This window comes from Chaetodon auriga, chromosome 18 (assembly GCF_051107435.1).
Source record: "Chaetodon auriga isolate fChaAug3 chromosome 18, fChaAug3.hap1, whole genome shotgun sequence".
Classification (NCBI taxonomy): domain Eukaryota; kingdom Metazoa; phylum Chordata; class Actinopteri; order Chaetodontiformes; family Chaetodontidae; genus Chaetodon; species Chaetodon auriga.
Window position 1 is genome coordinate 8,881,385 of NC_135091.1, and position 24,934 is coordinate 8,906,318.

The 24,934-nt window shown below is 42.7% G+C and overlaps 4 protein-coding genes across 5 annotated transcripts; 2 read left to right on the forward strand and 2 right to left on the reverse strand.

The window, feature by feature from the left end:
- Positions 1-826: 826 nt before the first annotated feature.
- Positions 827-12,514, reverse strand: cd164 (CD164 molecule, sialomucin). Of its 2 annotated transcripts, XM_076756105.1 has the most exons (6): positions 12,094-12,514; positions 11,371-11,442; positions 6,256-6,324; positions 5,729-5,839; positions 4,935-5,015; positions 827-4,815 (listed from the first exon to the last, which is right to left on the reverse strand). In XM_076756105.1, the coding sequence occupies exons 1-6, from the start codon at positions 12,329-12,331 to the stop codon at positions 4,643-4,645; spliced, it is 744 nt and encodes a 247-aa protein (XP_076612220.1). In that variant the 5' UTR covers positions 12,332-12,514; the 3' UTR covers positions 827-4,642. The 2 variants fall into 2 exon arrangements, with proteins under 2 accessions (XP_076612220.1, XP_076612221.1); XM_076756106.1 differs by lacking the exon at positions 5,729-5,839 and having other exon boundaries at positions 12,094-12,466.
- An 829-nt stretch (positions 12,515-13,343) lies between these two features.
- ppil6 (peptidylprolyl isomerase (cyclophilin)-like 6) lies at positions 13,344-15,642 on the reverse strand. Its single transcript, XM_076756784.1, has 8 exons — positions 15,565-15,642; positions 15,376-15,471; positions 14,985-15,173; positions 14,615-14,677; positions 14,256-14,403; positions 13,779-13,838; positions 13,542-13,677; positions 13,344-13,455 (listed from the first exon to the last, which is right to left on the reverse strand). The coding sequence occupies exons 1-8, from the start codon at positions 15,640-15,642 to the stop codon at positions 13,344-13,346; spliced, it is 882 nt and encodes a 293-aa protein (XP_076612899.1).
- A 456-nt stretch (positions 15,643-16,098) lies between these two features.
- Positions 16,099-22,195, forward strand: gen1 (GEN1 Holliday junction 5' flap endonuclease). The gene is made up of 13 exons (XM_076756666.1): positions 16,099-16,259; positions 16,388-16,586; positions 16,683-16,859; positions 17,148-17,258; positions 17,341-17,414; positions 17,534-17,619; positions 17,888-18,038; positions 18,497-18,533; positions 18,611-18,691; positions 18,769-18,899; positions 19,013-19,074; positions 20,060-20,209; positions 20,750-22,195. The coding sequence occupies exons 1-13, from the start codon at positions 16,099-16,101 to the stop codon at positions 22,105-22,107; spliced, it is 2,778 nt and encodes a 925-aa protein (XP_076612781.1). The 3' UTR covers positions 22,108-22,195.
- Positions 22,196-23,617: 1,422 nt separating this feature from the next.
- Positions 23,618-24,082, forward strand: msgn1 (mesogenin 1). The gene has a single exon (XM_076755517.1). It carries the CDS (start codon positions 23,618-23,620, stop codon positions 24,080-24,082), a length of 465 nt encoding a protein of 154 aa, XP_076611632.1.
- Positions 24,083-24,934: the final 852 nt, after the last annotated feature.

A 24,934-nucleotide genomic window follows, 5' to 3' on the forward strand; every position in this document is an offset into this window, starting at 1 on the left:
TCGACTCATGGCCTCTGTCACAGGTGGCTTTGTTGGCATGAGTTCCTTCTTAGAGGCCTGAATTACAATAGAATACATAATTATATGTACCAAATGTTTTCTTTCTTATTCATTAAATTACCTGGTGACCGCTCAGATTTATCTTGGGAGCCGAACCACTGCTCCAGATTATCAGGTAGGGAATGGAGATGGAAGGCACTGATGGGGTGGGGTGGATCCAGCATGTTCAACATCAGAAATGCATGTCAATAGGAATCTGATTATGCCTGTAAATCATACTGGTGCTTTTCAAAATGGACTCCAGGCACACTGACGATGGGGTGCAATGAAAGCTGTGTTAGTTTATCAGTTCATCAACCAAATGAGTCAAAATTACATTTACTCACTCTCTGTAGTTAATACGAAGCAACAGCCAGCAGCCCGTTAGCTTAGCTTAGCATGACGTCTGGGAACATCTAGCCTGGTTCTGGTCTAGTAACGAAATATGGCGAGAAATTTATTAATAGCCAAATCCAGTTGTCATTGTTTGCCATTGTCGTGCCCTGCTTTGCTGTTAATGTCTTCTTTAAGAGGAGAGCCTGTTGACCTAGCATCAGCTACACACACACACACACACACACACACACACACACACACAAGCAAAACAAAGCAATGCCTGAACCTGATACCTTTTGTTGTCTGGGCAACCAGTCCTTCAATTGTAACCAAGGCAGTGGAGCCTTACCCTGAGACCTGGCGGTGTCTCATCGTCCCACCTGCGATTTGTCATGTAAATTACGAGCTCCAAGAAAGTTGACACCATTGTCAAATGAGGGTAATACACCGATTTGTTTAACAATATTCAAACTTTATTGGTTTTACATTGTGAAACTAAAGGCAACACGAGAAAACAAGGCACAAAATAAAAGGTTTGAGAGAAAGAAAGGGCACAAAATAAGCACAAAACATTTCAGGGGGCACAGCGGCACCTGCAAGTGTCTACATATGGCTGTGTGTGAATAGTGGGGTGGGAGCAAAGCCCAAAAAGGAAAAAAAAAAAAAAAAATCGTACCTACCTAAAAGACTGATGGCGAACACAAAAGGTCTAATATATGGCACTACAGTGTGTGCACATGGCAATAAAGCTGCGAGGCGAAGGAGGGAATCAAAAAGCTTTTTACTTGTTGCTCTTGGAACTGAACACTGCAAGGCTGAAAACTGATAGGAGAGCCCTCCATGACCAAGCTAATTTGGACCAAAAAAAAACCCAAAAACAAAACAAAACTGGACAGAAAAAGCAGTCGTTCTGCGACACATGAAAGTTACAATTCAAGAGAACTTCAAGTCATCATGTGATTGATTTGCATTATGGAGGAAATGTTGCGACGAAGAACAATAGAGGTCAGTGGCCGTCCAGGCTACAACCAGGCTGCATCTAGCTGAAAACCGTGCCGCTCAGTAGCTGGTTATAGCCATTTCAGCAGCTTTTAAACACCTACAGTGTGACTGGTCAAAATGTAGGCACTTAAATGCCACTGAGATGCCAGCCATTAAGCACAAGATACATCGACCGAACCCCAAAGAAAAAACGCCTGGTAATGGCCTCAACAACTTGTCATCAACAAATGCTCTGTGGGTTTGATCAAGAAGTTAAGGCTGAGCGTGACAAAACAGACATTTAAGCAGAAGACAACACAGAAAACCACTTCACACGGGTCTGAAAGTGCTGAGTTCCATTGATATTTAATAGGTGTGGCATATTGTTTCACGCACGACCACTACATACATGGATATTAACTGAATAAGGCACTTTTCCTTAAGAGGTGCACAGACTGAGTTAGTGACTTGTAGGAGAAGCTGCAGAGAGGCGACACAATGGACATCTATTGGCATCCACGGATACCAGAGGTGTTTTGGACACACCGCCATGTCAACATGTGATGCCGTGTTCTTAAGGAATGCAGCCACGGTGTCGAAAGCAGAGAGCACTCTGACTGGATTCAGTGGTTACACAGCGTAGCGCCGGACAGCTGCGAATCAAACTCAAATATTTCTCTAAATTTGGGGCGAAGGCTCTCCACATGCAGAGAATGTACAAATGGGTGCAGCTAAGGCAAAACTCTGTAGCCTACTCGCCATAGTTGGGTCTTTGGGCTGTAGCCTAATGCCACCAGGTGACTAGGTTAGAAGGCGTGTTAATGGTGAGCAGCCGGAAACATGTAATTCTAGATTATGAAAGCAAAAACGAACGTCTGCGCATGAATTTCTTACTGCTCGTGTCATACAAAACAAGGTAATTATTCATCCGTTATCTATTACTATTCAAGACTGAGTATTTGTACAAGCATCTGCTTTTTTTTTTTTTGCTTTTTTTTTTTTTGGCTGAATCATGAAAACATTTACAAAGACAAAGTTACAAAACAAAGCTTGTCAGTGCAATGCTCAATTTCCATGCCAAAACTGAGGACTTTGGCTTAATGCACACTGTTTCAAGGCATTCTGTCAGCTAGCATATGAGCTACTCACAAATAATCAAGTGGTTTTTAAGTGGGTCTAAATCCTTAACAGCATATGCAATGGGAGGAAAAATCACAACTCCAAGCATCCAGCATGCAATAAAGAAAAAAAAAAAAGGCATTAAACAAAGCATTCTTGACACCGACAAGCCACTACGAGCAAAATGTACTGATAAACACTCCTTCATTTAGCCTTTCCTCAAGTTGAAACCAAGAAGATAAAACAAAAACAAGACGTGGCTATGTACAGGAGGGACAAAATAGGGGAGAAAAAAATAAATCACACAGTTAGCAGCAAGCTAATTAGAGAACTTGACGTGAGCTCTAGTACGGCCACTTAGCTGTTGCAGTTCTGCACTTAATTCACAATCCTCTCATTTACATGGCAAAGTCAGAAATCAGAGGTGCAATGCTCACTTAACCAAACCAGCACTCAAACAGTCTAACATTTTAACCTTAATGCACTCTCTCCAACACTCAAGTTTTTAAATTAAGCCCAATATGTTTGCCTTTTATTTAAAAAAAAAGGTACACTCCCAGATTTATAGCATCCAACAGCGGTCCAAAATCTCCTGCCGGCTCATTTCTCATGCTTTGAAATTCAACACAATTTACAACTGAGTTCTGAAACATAATTAGCGAGGTGGGAGGAGATTTGGGAGCGGTATTGGCCGCTAAAGAAAGGGAGAGCACCTTTAAATTACTAATTTACACGAGGTCACCAGTGAGAAAACCATAGGTTTCATGCACCGGACACAGTCACCGACTTATAGGGAAAAACTTCAATCTTGACTGATTAAGGCCCTCGAGTGACAACTATCTACTGTATTCTTCAACAAAAAAGGCTCTTCAGTCCAGCTGGGATAAAACGGTTCTCACCAATATCAGCACCGCGATACCGTTTCTGTCTCAGAAACATAAACTAATGATAACACTCGGGCCTCAACCGAAAGAAAAATCCTCCTCCGTGTTTCTCTTTAAGTCATACTGGACATTAAAGGCACTTCACTGCTATCACGATCCACATTGAGAAGGTGCATGCCATATTCCTCATCTCCCCTTTTTTTTTAGATTATCTACATTAATAAAACATGAACTATTCTTACTTCTGAAATATTCTACAATCTTTCATTTTGACCTACAGGCCCTTTTCTACTGCTCCACAGAAATGGGGCCAAAGGGCCAGCCCAGCGTTAGCAAACCGAGTGGGCAAGTGTTGATGTCAGTAAAGGTCAAAAACAACAGTTGGGAGATTAAAGGATGGGGGTGAACTTCTTATATGATTTATTGCATTAAGCCGCTCTAATGGCAGTTGTTGTTTTTATATTTTTATGGCTAGTTTTGGGTGAAAGACTTCCCCGGGGAACAGCAGAAAACACACAGCACTCCTAAATACCAAGAGAAAGACACCCAAAACAAGACCAGAAGGATCGCTATTTTTTCCTGTCTGACATCAGATGATTGGGTGTTGCTTTTATTCCCACGTACTGTAAGTAACCCCACCTCTTTCACGTCATCTATGAACACATTTACTTGATACAGCTGCATGGGGGAGAGGGAACCTGCCCACGACTGAACAGGCTAAAAGCAATACTGAATCATCACAGCCGTCACATTCGAGAATAGCTGTGAACTCAAACAGTGTTTCCAAATCAGGATTTAAAAAATGATGGAAATGCTACCAGTGTGCAGCTGTACTACTCCAAAGCATCAATAGGAAAGCTACTTTATATGCATGAGTAACTCTGAAACTCTCGCGTGGTGCATTTAGTTGAGAGGAATCACGAGGAGAGGGGCAGTAAATAACACGAACCTCCTCATTTGTGGGGAAATGGTCTTTGCAGAATGACTAATGGCAGGAGGTGGGATGCATTATGCTCAGGGCTTAAATGCCATATCGCTGGAGATCTGCTTGATAATACAAGTTAGCGCTATGTGAATTATCATACATACAGGCCTGTGTCAGTGCCTTAATACAGACTGCAATGGCAGCACTAAACCGTAAGTGGCACAAACATTAAAGATCTATTAAACGCTGCTTGAAAACACTGTTTGAGTCCGTCGTGGTGAGTGTGTGCCGAGTGGGGAGTTTTCTCTGGAAGGTTCTGTTCTAAGTGGGGTGACGTGGATCTAAAAGTGTAGCTGCTTCAAAGGGTGTGGTAGTTACGGTCCTTGGACTTGCAGAATTTGTAGAGGAAGAAGATCACGGCTTGCAGGCCCAGGACCAGCACGATGCCACCGATGAAGCTCGCAGCGTCGAAGGTGTTCTTGTGAGGTTCAGGAGAGGGGGCGACTGATGTGGTACCTGTGCTGGTTCCAGCTGAGATAAAAGACGGAGCAAAGGGAAATGGAGACACTGAAGTTGTGCGTGTTTATGTACATTACAGGACAGATTTTGAAACTTTCTCGCTCCATCACGATGTCAGACTTGCCACTTACTTGAAATAGAGGATGGAACAGTAGAGGTGGACATGTTGCCACTGTGAGTGGGGGCAACGGTGGAAACAATGGTTGCATTGTCTGTTGTTGGGTCACAGTAAGAACACATCCATTAGCCTTTACACCATTTGACTTCAAGCCATTTCACCTGTTTAAAGTTGTAATCCTTAAGATTTCAGCACAGTGTCTCGGTTTACAGTGCAGCCAAACAAACTCAGATTTTTTTTGAGCATAAATAGAAGAATTGGGAGTAAACACTAACTTAAAATTACATAGAAAAATGTAACTTCCTTTAAAAGAAGCACTGCTGTGCAGACGCACTTTTGATGCACGATTGTGATGAACGCTAACCGTGATGACCAACACATCGTGTTTCCTGTGACTGCTTCACAATAAAAGCCATCCTGTGTGTGGCCGGTTGAAGTCCTTTAATGTGACGCAGCAGCAGTAGGAAACGCTTGGTTTGCATTAGCAGACACTGAACACAGCTTTGATAAGCTGTAAAGAGGGCGAACAGTAAACAGTGAGGGTGTTATCAATGAGATGAAATGAAAACACCAACTACATCCTGCAACGTGTGCGTGCAGAGGCAATCTGAATCCAGCACGGGAGAGGGCGACTATACAGAGACCTACTTACAGAAGTAAATACATTGAATGGCTATTGCTGAAATTCTTAAGGATTCTAACTTTTAAGAGGTCTCGATAAAACTATTAAGGAGACCGCTTCAAACCTTGTACACTGGACAACACAGACTACAGCAGGGATTAGCAGAGGTTTTTCCGGAGTGTTACCTGTGGTGCTGCTGTTAGAGGTGGTGGTGACAACAGGGGTAGGGGAGGCTGTAACGGGAGGGGGAGTACTCGCAGAGGCAGATGAAGTTGGAGCTGCAGTGGGGTCAACAACTGGACAGGGAACCAACACCAGACAAGTTGAAAGCGGGAAAGCAAGAGACACCACCCAAACAACAAGAAACATTTCACAACGCTCCCTCATCATGTCCCTTGTGCTCTACACCCAGCCAAGTCTTTTGGACACAAACAAAGACAACAGGTAAGAGACAGACCCCAAGTGCTGAGACTGACCGTTAACTGACACCTTAGTTCAAGCAGAACTAGACCCAAACAGAATCTGCAGAAAATCAACCCCAAAACTTGGAGAGATGTGTTTCTTTGTATGGAAATGTGGAGTCTGCTGATTCTCTTAGGACCTAGTCTCACATAGCCAAGGGGAGAAGGGGGGGGGGGGGGGGGCTCTGGCATTGAAATGGCTACATCCCCAAAAACAGAAAAGGTAACAGCTGCAGGCTTGTTCAACTTACTTGAGCAGTTAAGAAAGACGCAGGTCTCGTTTTCTCCCACAAGAGTCATGTTGTGACAGCCGATAGATGCTGAAAGAGACAGAAGTATCAGGAGTTAAACGCCGGCTTCATGGTTTATAGGAATTAAGGCTACCAAAGCAAGTCAAAGGAGATGTAGCGTCTTGTGTCAGCAAGAGCGAAAGCGCTTCATTTTACTCATTTACAGTAAGATAAATCCTGAGGCTGCTATTTTGAGCTGACGATTGGGCAACAGATAGTGATCTCACTGAAGCCTCATTACACCGCTCACCAAGAAGAAGCCAAAAAATCACATCACTGTGTGCCCCAAACATAACGGCCTGCAGCCTTGATCTCAACGTTCATGCTCACATAGAGCACACACAGCTGCATCTGATGATCTTTCTCATTTGTTTTGTGCATACAAATAGTTAAGCGACATGATATGCAGCGGGGCAATACTCTTTTCTTATCTCTCCCACAGGAAGGTCAGAGCAGTTGCTCGCAAAGGCCCACATCCTGCACTTAGGAGGATGGCGTTCCTTCCATTCTGCTGCCCCCATCATAACACTTGTTTATATGAAGCTGGGCATGTCTAAAACCTGTTTTGTTTTTCATTTCTGCTGAATCAGCACTGTATCTGGCAATGGAAGAACATGAGTGGTCGCATCATTCATTTATAGCTCACAAAAGAGACAGAGCACACCGGCTGAAACGCAATCTCAGAACCCATCGACTATCATCTATGATTTAGCTTTTTATTCCCTTTTTTTACATTTGATCCGCATTGATGTGTAGATATCTGTTCATAAAAAAATTTGTAAATGCCAAGTTGTTGTCAAGTTTGAAAGTCAAGTTTGTAATTGGACTGTGAAAAGTGACCGTCACGCAGACGAGGAAGTCTTGGCTCAGATCCTGAGAGGCTGAATAGCTGTCAGACGATAGTCGTTGGCTTCTGAGACTGGATTTGTGTTACTATAGCATTACATCAGCATGTAAGAAGCATTTCAGTGTTGTGGCTGAGCTCATTTTATGAACTTTATACACTTTTTGGAAGTTTAATTGGTCACGATAGATAATATTTTTCTAAAACAATCAAATTTTAGCATTTAGCAGTATAAAGTATTCATAAATTAAAAGCGACTGCTTAATACTGAAGACATTTCTTTCGTCTGTCTTATGTTCAGCTTGTTGAGTCTTCAGGATCATCTAGGCCTATTGTCTTTATTGCAAAATTGGATTACTAATTAACCACGGCAGAGAGGGACTTTGCCCCGCCATGAAATCTAGTCCCAAATACTTGACAAGAGGTCAAGATGTAAACAGAGCACAACACTGATTTCATTATTTAACTATTTACCTTAGAAACATATTTCAACTCATTAACAGACATGATCCACTATAGTGAGATCAAATTCGATAAATTAAACAACCAACACAGAGTTGATGGATTCCTGTTAAAGTTTCCTCTTCGGTGAAACTCTGCCTGCGTCACATTGAGGAAACCATGAGTCATAACTGGCAGCACCTTGTGACTATCGATTCTTTTCACACCCAGTTATACGATATTCACTTAACAGCTATTGTTCAGAACAGGTCACCACAGGCACGCGCATATCCAGCACGGCCACACTTTGTCTTCACTTGTCTCAGTCCTCTGTGGAATGCTGTCTTACAGGTCCTGAAACTATGCGTCTCAATTAATATTAGGTGAGCCATCCGATATATTTCCCACAAAGCTTCAATAATATTTTAACATAGTGACAGGGAAGGCCATGAAAGGCCGGTGATCTCGTCACTGTCTTAATAAAAGTCACTTGATTTTGCCTCTATGAGCATATGGGGGCATTATCTTCCTGGAATACAGGAACATCATAAAGGGAACGGTGTCCACTCAGTGCAGTGCACCTGGTGCTGTAAAATACCTTCTGACAACTTCCTTGCTTGTTGCACTATAATCCACAGCAACTGCTAATGACTCCCACCAGATGGCTCTCCATAAATTACAAAATTACAGATGCACCAACTTCAACAGTAAGGCTGCAGCCATTGTTGAAAGCAATAGCTTTCTCCAAATAGGGTCAAAAATGACTCATGAGTCTGCGATACATTTTCCACAGCTCACAGGGCTGTATTTTGTGGTCCCTCTATCAGGTTCTCCATCTTTGTGCACTGGCCATGGATAAAAGCAACCACCAAATAGCTGTCCTGTTATAATTATTAGTCTGTGCAGCCCATGATGTAAAGTTTCTGTTGAGACTGTGTCACTTTGCTGTTGGTTATGTGGTTAGCATTGAAGCCAGCATTTTGTGGTATTTGGTAGTTATTCTGTCAGGTGCCTACCAAGGTCACTGAGCATCGACTTTCCATCACTCTTTCTCTTTGCCAAATGCAGCTTCTACTTGTTTTACATATGTTTTTGCCTTTTTCCAGGCTGTTCACCCTGTTATATTACATGATTAACCAGGAAGGAAAACGAACCCAAGAAAGTTGCGTCATATTTTGAACTAAAAAAAAAAAAAAAAAAAAGAGGACGCTTTTTAAAGCTGGAAGCTTAATGATTCACTGCCTTTCTAACTGTGATTTGGTTACATCAAAGATCAAGTCCTTCTCAAAGTGTTGGCGGCATTATTTTTCCCTCTCTTTGTGCGATCTGACACTGTATGTTGAACCATGTGGGAGGAGGATTTCTTCGCTCTCCAGTAGGCCAGAGGGCTGTTATCTCACAGGCAGCTGTGAACGTTAGGACTGATTCTCACCCTTTTTCAAGATGGTGACATCATTGTCACCACGAGGTACATCCACAGCTTGTTCAAGCCAGAGGTGTGAATGAAAGGTTTCAGGGCCCATTTTACCACAGAAAACAACCTCTTGGTTAGGAGTGCTCAACAAGCTTTGTAACAGACCACGGCCTGTGCTTACAGGAGCTACAGAGCTTGCGTGTACACGTGTAAAGTTTTGAGCGTTTAAACACTGGGCTGCTGGGAAATGCGCCTCTGACGCCAAGGCTTGTTTACACAAAATCCCTAAACCAAAGATAAATCTGGTAATAACAATGTGGTAGGCGTTAGCTTGCTGCAGCAGTGTGGTTACGCTGCGCTCCAGCAAAGCCATCTCAACTGGCCAGAGCTGACCTTTCCGGTTATTGCTGAGTTCATATCAAATAGGTGATCCATTCTTGAGTTTGTGAAGGTTCTCAGCTCTAGGCTTGCTTTGGGAGGGTGTGAGTGTGGGGGGGTGTAAGAAGTCAGTACTGTTCAGTTCAGTTCTGGTGCGAGAAGTCAGAAGAGGAGAGACACAACAAGATAAAAAGCTCCAAACCTCCCTGAAATTTAAGGCAAGGAGTTGTTGATACATGATTTTCTTTTTAATTTTAGGGTTGTTTTATTTTTTTTATTTTTTTTTATGTGTGTGTCAGTGGAAGACTGCCATTTCCTCATGTGTATTTAGTGTAACTGTAAACCTGTACACGTTTCTCCCTCAGGGAACTAATTCATCTCCCTCGGCTCTGAGAGGAAGCGCATAACTGTCAGCCCAGCTGTCCTGCTTAACCAATTAATGAATCATTAAGTCATGTATCATTACGGGGAAATGTGACATCCACAGACAAAGCAGGAGAAGAGCATGGGATCACCAAATCTACACAGCCTCTCTGAGACAGTCGAAGCTCCTCATTGGTCAAGTTGTCAAACAGGTCAGCTCCCATGAGGGGTAAAACTACCTGTGCGTGTCAGACTAAAGTGAACTGTAGGAGCAAAGCTCGCTGATTCTGCGCACGCTAGAACAAGTAACAGGGTTACGATCGTACACAAGCTACAGCATCTTCCATGATTTGAGCCTAATGACGACTGAAATGTAAGACAAGATCGCCACATGCACTCGTCCTGAAGTGCACCCGAGGCATATATTATGACAGCAAGGCACATGAAACTTATCTTTCATCCTATCTGTACGCTCCTTCCTTTCACTCGTGCCTTTATCTGCTCCTTCCTTCTGTTCCCCAGCGTGAGGATATTGCAGGCTTCCTGCCACACATCCCCTGGCTTCCTCTCCAGTTCATCTTCTTCACAATGACTAGAGACCTGTGTGTGCCTGACTGCACACGCTGAACTCGGGCCAGCGTTGGAGTAAGGCCCTCTAGGACGATACGGTCAATAATCACAATACTCATGAGGATTTTTTTGTTTCCATCTACAAGGTTCAGGTTTTGGCCAGAGGTCTACTGTAGCCTCTGCCTCAGCAAACACTTTCAAGCTGATAATCACAAGGCGTTATCACACAGCTTTATATCTGCTGAGTGAAACTGTGTGACAAAGCTCCGATTTTAAGATGAGAGAACTTTATTTCCCACAACTGATAACGACGTGACAACAACCAGTTTCCGCCCTGACTTGCAAAAAACACCACCCATGGAAAGCCGTTGGTTGCCTCAGGAAGCCATCGGTCATGCAGTTACGTTATGTCAGCTTTTCACTGAATGATGCACATTTCTAATCACAACTAGCAGATTTCCAAATCAGGTTGAAAAATACCACCGCAGCACATTAAGCCCCTCAGCCCCTCTATAGTGCAGAAGTCAGGGAGACTTCTCATAATTGGAGCAGTCATGTTTAGACAGATATTTCCATTAACATAATGAAATCACAGGATGGCGATACAGAGATGCAGACAAACGACAGCAAAACCACAATCAGAACAAAACGGAGGCATTCAAAGAGGAAGGAAAGCATTTGAAATAACAGCATCAATCCTCTACAGTGAATTTATTATGGTAAGATATAATATTGAGCCTATGCAGTCACCCATAGCATTTAGCCGAGCTACATCCCTCACCCTGTGGTGCCGCCTTGTGCCAGTAATTTAGTCCCAAATGAGCCTGTCCAGATCCAGAGCCTTGATTATTGCTGCCAGACAATCACAACACAGCTCTGGCTTTGGGGAAGTTGGTATGACATCATCTAAAAGTCAGCATCCACTGCCATTGATCCTCCCCATGCCCAGGCATCATGTGTCCAATCAGTTGAGCTGTCTGGACAATTCAGGACACACAAAGACGAACCTGTGTGTGTGTCTCTCTCTCTCTCCACAACCTGCCACACGTTTAGGACAGATACTCACATGTGCAATTAATCCACTGGCAGTCACTCTTGGCTCCACATGAATCACATGTCAGCAGTTTGGAACATCCATCTGAAAAGAGGTCAAAAATCAGATTTAGTCATGGTAGATTTTAATAGCAGTTTCTTCCAGCATGTGATAGAAAATGAAACTGTAGCTGTCCAGATGTTGCAAGACAATGGTGCCGCTATAAGGAGGTTTCACTTTGAATAGTGGCAATGCAAACACAGCGGGGCATTACACTGTGATGAATCTCAAAATGTGACACAACAGGCGGCTGATTCTTTAAGGCTGTTGCATAACCAGCTGATCTGGTCCCTGGTAGCTGATCAACTGGATCTGAGCTCAGGGTTGCGGCAGCCTGGTGTCCTCTCACAAGTCACATTACGAGAGAAATATTACAGTTACACAATACTAATTCGATTTCAGGTCACACAGCTTGCTAGCAAGCTAACCCGTTAGCTGGTCCTGACAACTTGAGTCCCACTGGCCAAGTTGCCAAAAGGACGTTTTCTACGTAGATTTATTTGATAAACCAAAACAAAAATGAGTGTCAGCTGTCAAACTAAGAAGTGGGAGATCCAACGAGGCCCACGGTGACCAAAAATGGAGGCATACAGATAGGTTAAATTCAGCTAACTGGGGGTGTCATCTCCGAGCTAAGGAGGTGCACGGCAGGCTGTAGCTAGCGGCTAGCTCGGCAATGAGAGGTCGCAAACTTACCTGGGTCTGTTGCGGCTGATGCTCCCACCAGAGCTACAACTACAGCGAAAAACACCACCTTCGAGCACATGGCTGCGGCCAACTTATTGCTCTTAACTGCTCGACGGAGAAGACGAAATGTGCGGAGAAACGTCGAGAATGAGACTTCGGAGGTTTCACGGCTTCCTCCCGTCTTGCGTTCCTGGTCGATGCTGCTGTTGCTGCTCGGTAGCTCCTCACTTCCTATTTGACAGGTCATGTGGCACTTTTTACTGGGAGGGGGGAGAACAAACAAGAGCGCGTGTGCTGCCAGCACACCACAGGCGAGAAGAAAGGGCTTTCTTCATCGTGTGAGGCTGCTGGCTTTCACTTCTGCTTGGCTGAGCCACCTGAGGCGCCGCTCAAAAATACCTGATATAACAATCCAGTGACGCGAAACACTAATATTAATACGCTAAGAATAACCTCTCACGTCCACGGCCTGAGTGGCTCGCTAGAGGGCACAAGTGCCCCCCTATGGCACTACACACCCCCATCATGATCAGCATAATGTTTGAGCTCAGCAACTATTTTGATGAGTAATTAATTTTTATTTTTACTCTGATTCCACCATCGTAAATGAGAATTTTTCTTTTTCTGACATTGTTAAGACCAAATAACTAACTTGATAAGATAAGATGATAACTCATTGATTAATTGAGAAAATAATCGACAGATTAATCCACAAGGAAAATAATCATTAGTTGCAGCTCTAATTTCCACATTATCACGTGACATGATGTTAGGAGATCCCCAAGTTAGCCCTCTAGAGCTCTGAATCATCTCTAATTTGTTCATAAATTAAGTGAAACAAAATGATAATTCAGTCTGATTGATAGGTCTTCAAAAACATACAGTGTGGGCCTAAAAGTGCTTCCTCCATCTGTGTATCTCACTCTTAAATTCATACTCAAATTTACTGACTGGCATGCTAGAAAAGATGTCTGAGGTGCCCTGCAATGCACTGCATATTAAAGATTAAAGATAAATATTTGCAATATTCTATATTCTCTGATTATTTTCAGTGTTGCCTTGAATTTCAGTACCTGCACAGTTTTACTCTTGGCTACTGTAACATTAATGAACATTATAAATATTGTTGGTTCTACCTGTAAGTAATTTGTGAATAAACACAGAAACCATTCTAAAGGTTTAATATCATCGCTCTCTCATACACAGATGAATAGATATGGAAACCCTGAAGAACAATGAAATGCTAGGACACGAAGACACTAAAACTTAAACACTCCACAGGCTGTAACTTTACAGTCATACTTGGGTCTTTCATTGCAAGTTGGAGCTTCTTCTAATCTCCTGAGGACATCAACACCCTCGACCACTTGACTAGAACAGAAAATGAAGACGTTAGGCCTGAGCAAAACTGTGTAACACAATTGAGTTTATACATCTATCAAGTTAGTGACACAAACCCAAAGGCAACGTAGGTCCTGTCCATCCAGAGTGTTGGCTGTAGGGTGATGTAGAACTGGGATCCATTGGTGTGGGTACCTTTATTGGCCATTCCCAAAGTGCCCCGTTTAGTATGGGACACGGCAAAGCTCTCATCTATAAGAAGAAAGGACAGACAACATAAGTAAATTCACTAACGTGCACCGTGCACAGCACATTCTCATGATACTACTGTAGATGTCTTGGACTGTTTTTACCTTCAAACGTTGGTCCATAGATGGACTCCCCTCCATTACCTTTCCTTTCTGGAGAAATATCTGCAAAATTTAAAGACATATTTTACCATGTGACTAGACCACAGTATCTTTGAATCACTGCCTCAGTCTCATAATATGTTGTCCATGACTTGAGGTGCCATTATAATCTAAACAAGCTGTGAGCTGTACAGAATGAAAAGTAACTGTGGAAGTGAATGTGGAAGGAAGTTAGATATGCTTCCTGTGTGTTTCACTTACTGTAAATAGAACAGTCAGATTAATTTAACTATTGCAGCTTTCAAGAGCGTTTTCAAATTCCTGTATTAATGATTTATTTCCCATCCTTACAAGTAGCATGTATGCACTGATGCTGAAGTTGGGTGGCAGTTTATGCATTTCTGTTTTAATTGCGTTTAATCTGTATTGAAAATCAATTACATGTTATTAACATTGTCACAGGACAAGTGTGGACCATACCTCCACCTTGCACCCAGCCGTTGGGCACCACACGATGAAACACAGAGCCCTTGTAGCAAAGTGGGAGGCCACTCTGTGACAGACCTCGCTCTCCTGTGCACAGTGCCTCAAAGTTCTTTGATGTTTTTGGACAAACATCTGAGAACAGCTGAGGAGAGGGAGAACAATGTGCCAATTTTGGTAACATGCTTTTATTCTGAAATGGTCATTTAGGTTCGTATTTCAATAATATCTATTAACGTTCTGTCAAATGTGGCTATGAGGGATGCTTACGAATGTCAGAGGGTTGAGATAACACAGGTGGTATGTGCCAGCAAGGTGAAACATTATTCTGCACTTCATGGTCAGAGATGCCTCACCTCAAACAATAACCTTCCTGCTGCCTCCCCTGCTATCTCAATATCCATGAAGACAAACTGATGCTGTAATGAAAGGGCAGAAATATGTATTCTTCTTCTTTGAATGTCTCAAGGTTTAACAAATGTAATACAATAAATGTGCACTTTTTACAGAGTAATATTTAGCTACAACAACTACTGATGACTATGACAAGAGCTTGATCATTTTCAGTGTCCTATACATGAATCTAAACAAATCATGTAATTGCTCCTTTAATAATGTACTAAGTCAAAGATATGCTTTCTCATACCCAACACAAACAGAAAATATACTTTCGATATATATCCATATCTTTTATCTATATTTTTATTTTATGTGAGTGTGACTTGCCCCACTTTTCTGGAGGTGTTTGGTGTAGCAATCCTGAGCGAGAGCCATGTAGAAAGCCTGTGGCCGGGTGAAGGTGAAACTCCACTGATTCTTGGCCCAACTGGCCAGATCCATCTCATTACCGAGGAGAAGGCCGTTCAGAAAGCACATCAGGCTGCTGGAGTACTGCCACACTTCGCCACGCAGCTCCTTGAACAACAAATGTGTTATGATTCAGCATTTCAGAACAACCGTGACCTCAAACTCCTGCAGCATTATGTCATGTGGCTGTGTTCAGCTGTATAGTGTTAGAGTTATACAAGTATATTAACTCAAGTACTGTACAATTTTGATGCACTTGTACTTACTTTTGTGACACTTATCTTACTTATCTTATAATCTGATGACTTACCCTCTTCTTGTTGCACAGATATGTGTGCCAGTCAAGTTCGAGTAGCGGTTGAATTTTTATATCCAGAAATGCTTCAGGAAACTTCAGTTTTAGTCCCTGTTGTATAAAGTGAAAAGACACAAGAGTTCTGTGAACATATCAATTAAATAAAACTCTAGATTTGAGAAACTGAAGATATTAACAGTTTACCTCGGCAATACTTTTGGCAACGTGGAAGTTACGGTCTGTTAGTAAACCTACAATTTCTAGCTGCGTTTTTGAGTCCATAGCTGAAAGAAAATCACTTAAAAAACCAATAAAGTCGTCAGCCTGTAAACAGGAGCCTCGTATCCATAGCAACAAGCGTTTGGAGGCGCTTTAATATGACGTTTGTGTTAACCCTGCCAGGCTTCGATCAACTTCTTGAGAGTGTCCCCTTTCTTTCCACCTTGTTTTTTCATAATCACGATACCAGAAAATATAAAGACTATATTCACTACATGAAAGGCATGTTTATAATATGTATTCAGTTTGAAGGTCGAATTCACTTTCTTTTCAACTTCGTGATAATTAATGCTGCAACAAGGCAGCTTACTGCAGAGGTGTTCAACGAATTGGAACGTGACCCAATGGCGCCACTGTTTGAAAACGATTCGTCGATGTCCTGTGCTGTGTTGTGTAACGTTAACGTTGCCTACACGTTTTCTTCTTGTTAAATCGACTAAATCCTATTTTGGGGTAGTCATGGGTGTTCACGATTTGTGGTCTATCGTCGAGCCGGTTCGTGAGTCGGTGCCGGTCTACAGTTTAGGCGGAAAGACGCTGGCAGTCGACCTGAGTTTATGGGTGTGCGAGGCCCAGCACGTCCAGGCAATGATGGGGAGAGTTACCAAACCCCACCTGAGGTAATGATCACATATCATTGCTCTTTAATTAATTCCTCATGACATTAGTTTCAATTCTAAACATTAAAACATTTCTGTACCCCTGCTGGTCCCCGATCACCCCAAAAGCGATGCTCTTTTGTCCCTAGGAATTTATTTTTCAGGGTGTCATCCCTCACGCTTATGGGAGTGAAGCTTGTCTTTGTGATGGAAGGAGAAGCCCCAAAACTTAAAGCAGAAACCATGAGAAAGAGGACAGAAACGAGATATGGAGGATTCAAACAAGCTTCAGCCCCTAAATCCACAACATCGACCAGCAGAGGGCGCTTTAAAGCTGTGCTTAGAGAGGTTGGACGCTCCTCCACTCTCCTGCATCTCTCATCATCCTGTTATAATAACATCAGGCTGTTCTTAAGCACTCTTGTCCTTATCTTGCCTCTGTAGTGTGCAGAAATGCTGGACTATCTGGGTGTGCCGTGGGTGACAGCTGCTGGAGAAGCTGAGGCCATGTGTGCCTACCTGGACTCACAGGGCCTGGTGGACGGCTGCATCACTAATGATGGAGATGCCTTCTTGTATGGGGCCCGGACTGTTTACAGGAACTTCAATATGAACAGCAAAGTATGTTCATGAGAGCTTGTCTCACCTACAGTGTTTAAAACCTGGAGAAGGCTGAACACAAATCACCGGACTGGAGTTTGATTGAACACGCTTCACTGCTCACTCAAAAGGCTCCTTCAGTTCAGCCTGTATTGACTTTTTGTCTGTGATCTAAAGTCAGTCGAGTGATTTGGCTTAAACTCTCTCCAGATCACTGCACCTGTATGATTATGTTTATCATTCTACTGATGCTTTGATTGTAAAATCTTCATCAAATCTTCATGATATTGTTCCTCCCTTTCCCTCCAGGACCCTCAGGTGGACTGCTACAGGACCTCCAGGGTCCAAACAGAGTTACATCTCTCCAGAGAGAATCTCGTGGGTCTGGCCATCCTCCTTGGCTGCGATTATATTCCTAAGGTAGGGAGCGTGCCTCAGCTTGAATTTTGGAATATCAAAATCACTGATATGAATGACTTGTGCATTGGCGTCTGTCCATAAGGGCATACCAGGTGTTGGTAAAGAGCAAGCTGTGAGGCTTATCCAGATGCTGAAAGGACAAACACTTCTGCAGAGGTAGGAAACACACACTGCAAATCTTTCTTGCCTTTTGATTGCACATAAGCTGTTCTGTTTCCTCTCTGTGTGTATAATGTTGTATCCATGAACTTCTAACCTTTCTCTGATCACCTCAGGTTCATCCAGTGGAAGGAGGAGAATGCAGGTGTGTCTGCGGGAGTCGCAAAGAAGGTTGCTCACTGCCACGTATGTCGACATCCTGGTGAGTGGTGCCCTGCTTTGACCTCTGACCGCTGTTTCTCATCCTGATAAGAGGTGGAAAGCAAATGGGGGGGTGTCCCTGAGAGGACATGTCTCACACATGGCTCATTCAAAGCCATTTAAACTGTAATGTTAAAACATACACATATGTGAGAGATGGATAAGTCTCAATAAGCCTCTGAATTTGCATCCAAGCTGTAATCGACTTTTGACCTACTTCTCCTGTTATTATTGGATATTTATTCTGATTCATCTCATCCATTTTTCAGGCTCAGCAAAGGCACATGAGCGCAGTGGCTGTGTGCTTTGTGACAGCAAACATTTCTGTCAACCTCAGGACTTTGACTACCAGTGTCCCTGCGACTGGCACCGCTATGAACGGACCCGCCAGGCCTTGTCTTTTGAGGCAAACATCAGGAAGTATGTGACTTTGTGGAGATGAACAGTAGTTTCAGAATGTCATGAAAATAGTAAATATTAATACAGAAAATGAAAAGCAGAAGTAGAATGGTTTGAGCAAGCAAGAGCATAAAGTCAACATATTAAAAAGGAGACCAAGAGTAGCAGCATGAGAGTAAGTCTGTCGATCATCATCATCTGCAGTCAGTTTGAGGAAGTGAAATAACTGATAATGTTTCTGTTTTTCATTAAGGTCTTTTTCACCAAAAATGGTATCATATTGTTTCCAGCTATTCAAATGAGCCTGTTTTCTTAATCCTCTATGCTATTAAACTTTAATATCTTTGGGTTTTAGATTATTAGTTGGACAAAACAAAGCTTAAAGCTGCCACATGGGCTTTGGAAACTCATACTGGGTGTAATGATTTTAAAGTTATGTATATTCTGTTCATTTTACAAATGTTTAATTTATTTTTTAGGAAAACACTGGCAAGTCACCAGTTCCCCTTTTCAGAGGTACGGCTGTTTTCATCTTCTTCCACATGTAATAATTTACAGTTCGTGGTTTTTAATGCTTAAATGGCATTTTGCAGATCATAAGTGAGTTCCTGATTTCCAAAGACAAGCCTGTGTCACATTTCAAGAGGAGGCAGCCAAATATGCTGTTGATGCAGGTAATGGGTTGATTTAAATTACCTGTTCACTTTGTTATCTCTCCAGTGCATTTCATGGAAAAATGTGTTTTTTCCAGAAATTTGCCTACGACAAGATGGAGTGGCCGAAGCACTACACCAGTGAAAAGGTTTTAGTCTTGATGACCTATGCAGAGTTACTGAACAGAAAATATGGAAGAGGAATGTCCTCCCAAATCAAGCCCCTCAGGTAGACCAGCATGTTCAATTTCATTTTTTTTTAGCAACATTAATGTCTCTTTAGTGACATTGTTCTGACAAAATGTTGCATGCTTAACGAGCAACACCTTTTTTCTACAAAAGAATCTCGAAACCAAGGGTGAGGAATGCCGTCGCTTGCTTCGAGATCATCTGGAGCACACCAGGTCAGTTTAAATCATTCAACAAAGGGTTCGCGTCACTACATTCGCTAATTTTTCCTGCAGTCAGAGGAAGAAGCAGCATGTAAGAAAACATCCTCTGGGTTGAGTGACGCGACTGCTGCATGAAGCGGAGGTTGGGGTGCGGGGTGCTCGTCACCGGGTTGTCTGTTAGTGACTTGCTGTGAGGTGGGGTTCAGAGGTGACAGATCAGTCACAACAGCCACGAGGTGCTAAACTGGCTTCCTCCCCAGGCTGGGAAATCTGTCATATCAAAGTCCAATTCCCTAACAAGCCCACCCGACATGACCAGCGCAAGGAAGTCTCAGTCAGCTGATTCAGAATACGGTTCCTCGTGTGTTGTGTTATTTCATGCAGTTTAATAAGCCGTGGTTGTATTGATGATTCAAAGGGATGAAATATTAGCATTCTGCATAGAAGTTTTCTCTGTCTGTGTTCACAACAATGCATCTGTCAATCACTTCATACACAGAGTAGAGCTGCTACAACATGGTGATTAATTGATCTGCAAAAAAATATTTTGGTGACTCATTCAGTTTTGTCAAGCAGAAGTCACAAATATTTGATGGTTTCAGGTTCTCAGATGTGAGAGTTTGCTGATTTTCCTTGTCTAACATTTTAGGAAATTGAATATTTTTGAGTTTTTTCGCTATTGGCATGAATGTTTGTATTGTATTTCAATTTTCTGATATTTGAGACCAAACAATTAATAAAAATAAGTTAGTTTTAGTCCTGATAAAAAGTTACATTTCCTCAAAATGCCTTCCATCGGTTGTGCGCCACATGCAGTAATTCTGTTTTTTTTTAACCTTTTTTAATTTTACCTCACTTCAACACCTCAACCCTCTTTTTTTTTTACTCTATCACTGATGAAAAAGGGGGAATTTTTCCAATATTTTTCTATTCATAAGGTAAATGAGAGACTTATTGAGACAAAGGTGGACCTGACCTTGACTTTTTTTTTCTGCAGAACATTATGTGTTTCCTGAGGATCGGCCTGCAGAGGACCAACACGAGGTGAGAACAGTGGAGGAAGAGTCTCTCGTCCGTGTGGCCTTCCCAGAGGTGGTGGAGAGCTACCTGAGAGACAAAGCTCTGGCAGAAGAGAAGAAGACCAAGAGTAAGACACCAATTTAGATCATTTGTTTATAATACAATTTTATTCCTACAAAAACAGACAATATTAAGTGCATTATAATAACTTTCTGTGAAGATTTTTGTGTGAAATTAACTATGTAGCAAGCGAAAAAAGGAAGGCACCCCCACAGATTTGACAAGCTCCAAAACTTCCCACACTGAGCTGACAAGGGCGTCCTGATCAAAGGCACCTGGAGCTTTGACTTGTTTTTCAAGGCTGTATTACAGCAGCTCTGACACCTGAAAATGTAGAGTTTGGCAGCTCGACTAGTTCACACCAAAGGCTTTGATGCAGCCGAGAGGTGTCTGTCTCGGGGGCTTCGCAGTCACTTTATGCAGGTCGTGCTTTGCCTTCCCTGTCCCTGTTCATAACCGCTGTAAAGCTTCACTTCCTAATGTGTATGAAAGCCGCAACTAAGATTGAAAGAGCGAATATGGTCACAGTAGGCATTAACTCATGAAAATGTGTTTTGGGGTCCTTTAGGTTTTGAACTCTGACATCCAGTCTCAATCTTCTTTACAGAGAAGAAGCCAAAGAGTAAAAAGGAGAAGTCATCTGATCAGATCTCAGACGATATTTCAGACCTCTTGGCTCAGATGACCCTTCAGAGATCCTCTAACCCTGAACCACAAACACTGCTACCTCCCATTTCAAACACACATGAACCAGACGTGGTAGTTTTAGACACTCCAGTGAACCATAAACAGCAGCAGGCGTCAAAAGAAGACCACAGCAGTCTGGGTGAATGCCCGAATACACCTCTGTCTGATTCACAATCAGCAGCTGTGGCCTCGCCTTCCGTCTCTGCTGTTATCAGCGCGCTACACCTGAGTGATATTGACTGGGACGCTTTGTCCTTCACCTCCTCTCCATCTCCACAATCAGCTGCAAACCACACCACTGAACCCAGGCTGAGCAACACCACAGGCAGCGAGGGCGAGGAAACAGAGGGCGAGAGCACCAAGCACAAAACCTCAAGTGACGTCAAAGAAGCAGACTCCAGATCTGCTCCACAGTTGTGCTACACAGACTGTCCTCTAAGGGACAGGGTGCTGATGAGGAACGCAGCTAAAGCTATAGGCCAGATGGAGATGCACAACGACGTGATTTCAAAACATCTCAACTATGAGTTAACCTCTCTCAAACACACTTCTTCTAAGTCAAAACCAAACGGGCAGATCCCCGGTAAAGACAGCCATGAGGAATCTGCTGTTAACAAAAAAGAACCGCTCACTGACAAACGACAGTGTGCAACAAATAAGTTAGAAACTCACAGTTCAAAGCAGCAGCTGAGGCCTGCAGTACAAGCTCAAAGTAAGACAAAGGACAGATGTAATGGCTCCCAAAAGCCGCCTCAGAAATATAAATTTGTCAGAACAGCCATTTCATCATCGGCTGTCCCACCACAGAGGTGCCACTCTGACCCAGTTCAAAGTGACAAAAACGTGCCGCAGACCACTAAGAAGAGCGTGTGTGTGAGCGTGGGTTCCTCCAGCGAGGAAAGTGATGCTGAGAACCAGCAGTTTGGACCTCAAAGAAAAGCTAAAATCAAGTCCATGAACACAATGAAGGGCAGCTTCCTTCCAGATGTCCCCCTGAAAGCAGCTTCTGGAGCTAAAACAAGCAAAGCAACAGCGAAAAAGGCTCATACCGTCCAGCTATCACGACTGAAACCTCAGAGCAGCAGCGTCGAGGCTGAGATAAACAGCGTACCTGTGTCAGCTAAAAGCCAGGATGTGCCACCAGCTAATGTGGATGGTGACGTGTTCCCTCAGACTCCAGCGTCACCTGTTGTTATGTCAGACGGTGATGATTCAGTGATTTGTAGTGAGAGTCCGCTGCCGCTGGCAGAGAGACTGAGGCTGAAGTTCCTGAAGTGAGCAGCATGATTAACGGATGATGGACAAGAACATGTAAGCATTTTATATTGAATGTGAAGGTTTACTCTTAACCTTAGAAGAAAAACCTTTTTACGGTAGAGCTGCAACACTTAAGGTCAAGACATCAGCTGGGGCTTTGGCAAATTACGATGGTCATTCTTCTACTGTCATCTTATATTTTATATCCCAAACAATTCAGAAATAAAAGTTAGTCTTAACTTTGCCACAAATTTGTTACTGTGAAAGGTTTTTTTGTAGCAGAGGAACAATAAGAAATCATTTTATTAAAGGTGTTTTATGAGATGCTTGTTGTAATAAATGCTGTGAGATTGAAAAGCTTGACACAAGACATGAAATTGCTCAAATAATTAAAAAAACATTAGCCTTGCTAAAACCTGTGGCTCATCTGATCCTGGAGGGAACAGCTTGTGTAAATCAGAGGAAGAGGTTGTGGATTAGCACAGTTTTCAGTCTTAATGCCACTTAAATGCACCGTGTGAGCTTGTTTTCTCCCACTGCTGTTTGACAAGCTACATGTCACTTAACATAGAGAGAGAGAGAGAGCGGTGCAGCTGAGGGCGCTGAGCCATTGGTTTTTACAACCTGCCAGTGTTGGTCCCCTTGATCATGAGTGAGGCCTTACACACCTTTTTCAGACATGAAAGGTCTGGCAGGAGCTTGGTGACAGCTGCATCCTCTGCCCAAATAACAACTCAGTCCTAGTACCAGGTCTTAAATCCTATTTTCCTTTAAGCAAGTGCTGGAAATCTACCAGTTTGTCGGTATAATGCAGATTGTTTTCCAGTGCAGATTGACTTGTCTCCCAAAGTATGTTGGGGTTTGTGTTGTTGTGAAAGATATTTACAGTTGATGATAAACTCAAACTGGATAAACCTGGGTTGGAAACAAGTAGCATTACTCCAGGTGGCAACAGGGTTTTACGATTAAGAGCACTAGAACAGTATTATTCTAGATTTGAATTACACCCTTTACAGACAGGACGATGGTTCTTGTTGAACCTTTGCTGCTCTGTTTTTTTTTTTAAAGAATTTGGATCTATAAACTCAATAAGCTGAAATACTACTGACTTAAGTTTTTTTTTTTCTTCACTATAAAACTTCCAGACTGAAGACACACGCAGTCTTGACTTACCAGAGAGGTGCGAAGATCTCAGGTGTAACAGCATCCTCTCATTCCTTCATTAGACAAATCACATCAAACTGATAATTGTCGTCGTGCAGACTTTAAAGAGTAATTTCACACAAAAGGAATCTAATTATTTTTCTTTCTATCACATTATCCGTCTATTTAGCCGTATTCACACCCCAGTGATAACGAACGGCGTCCTTCGGGAAGGTCGCATTTTGGCACTTGAGGTTTTCTTTGAACTTTTTTCGCCTGAGCTGTGAACCCATAAACCTCCGGAGATCTGCTTCTGTATAAAAACGCTTTGGTAAAATCACCTTCACAGAATCTGTCTGTCGGTCCCCCTTATTGCCACCCTCGCTGCATGAACGTCTGGAAGTCTCGGGATATTTCTAACATGAACCTGGAGGTTGTTACAGCTGAAATACTGTCTGAGTGGAAGAGCCATGCGAGTGCTTCTGGGGAGGACCAGGACTCGCTTCAGTCCACCTCACCGGAGTCCTCGATGGACTCCATGTGCTCTTCACCGGAGATGTGCTACTCTAGCGGGCATCAGGACTTGAATGATTTCTCTTTCGGCTTCACTGGACGCAGCGCGGCTCCGACTGCGCAGAGGCTGAGCAAACCCAAGATGTCTACCAAAAGACGCATGAAGGCCAGCGAGAGGGAGAAGATGCGGATGAGGAGTCTTGCAGAGGCTTTGCACCAGCTCCGTGACTACCTGCCGCCGGATTACAGCAAGAGAGGGCAGCCGCTGACCAAGATACAAACCCTCAAATACACAATTGAATACATCAACAAGCTTTCAGACATCCTGAGCCGCGCGTAACGGACGCAAATGGACCACTTTTACGCATCACGTTAACTCTCATCTGGACATTTCACGGAGTTAGTTTTATATCTCTGATGAGGAATACAGCATCTTTAAAGATAACTTAATCATCCGATTTCATGTCAGATTTTTTTTCCCTTGTCTTCTTTGCCCTTTCTCTTGATGTAAATATTGTTTAGCGGGCACTTGGCAATTATTTTGTATATGAGGCTGCCTTTGCTGGAGTTATAAATTCAGTGTTTGGAAATTGAGTTTGCTGTTTATTGTTATGTACATTTTTTGCTCATTATATCTTGATGAGTATGAAATACAGCTTTACTGATGAAGAATCTCTCCAATATTCCTGTTGTGTTACCAAAGAATTTAGAGAAACCACATCATACTTGTTGATACTGTTTTTAGTCTCTTGTGTCTCTGTTTACTGGTAGATTTTAGAAGTGAAATAGCTGCTTGATATAAACTTTTGTCGTGTTTGAAAGGTATGAAATAAGTAGTCCTTGTTTTGTTTTGTTTTGTCTTGGTTTTTTTTTTTTTTTTTTTTTTTTTTTGTCAATGATGAGTTCCATTTTTTATTCAACTCGTCGTATAAGTCTTCCATTTGTAAGATATACCAGACGTGTGTAACATTTGTACGCATCTAGAGAGTCAAATTCCAAGTTATATTCACAGATATATTCCCGATTTGAACATCTACAATAAATTAGCGTTATGTTGAACTTGTGGCCCAGTTAATTAATGAGCCGTCTTCAGGATGAGCGGCGCAAATAGAACGTTAGCCCATTCCTCCAATCAGAACGCTAAAATACCCAACGTAGGAGGAATGAGAGTAACGAGTAGCCAATCGGATAG

Coding starts and splice junctions, on each gene's coding strand:
- cd164 (XM_076756105.1), bottom strand. CDS start 12,331: ATGACCTGTCAAATAGGAAGTGAGGAGCTACCGAGCAGCAACAGCAGC. Junction 11,443..12,093: donor ATCAGCCGCAACAGACCCAG/GTAAGTTTGCGA, acceptor ACCTCTTTTCAG/ATGGATGTTCCAAACTGCTG. Junction 4,816..4,934: donor TGTTCCATCCTCTATTTCAA/GTAAGTGGCAAG, acceptor CTTTTATCTCAG/CTGGAACCAGCACAGGTACC.
- ppil6 (XM_076756784.1), bottom strand. CDS start 15,642: ATGGACTCAAAAACGCAGCTAGAAATTGTAGGTTTACTAACAGACCGT. Junction 15,174..15,375: donor ATCTGTGCAACAAGAAGAGG/GTAAGTCATCAG, acceptor TTGTTGTTCAAG/GAGCTGCGTGGCGAAGTGTG. Junction 13,839..14,255: donor CGGCTGGGTGCAAGGTGGAG/GTATGGTCCACA, acceptor TAAATTTTGCAG/ATATTTCTCCAGAAAGGAAA.
- gen1 (XM_076756666.1), top strand. CDS start 16,099: ATGGGTGTTCACGATTTGTGGTCTATCGTCGAGCCGGTTCGTGAGTCG. Junction 16,587..16,682: donor TTAAAGCTGTGCTTAGAGAG/GTTGGACGCTCC, acceptor TTGCCTCTGTAG/TGTGCAGAAATGCTGGACTA. Junction 18,039..18,496: donor TTTGAGGCAAACATCAGGAA/GTATGTGACTTT, acceptor TTTATTTTTTAG/GAAAACACTGGCAAGTCACC.
- msgn1 (XM_076755517.1), top strand. CDS start 23,618: ATGAACGTCTGGAAGTCTCGGGATATTTCTAACATGAACCTGGAGGTT.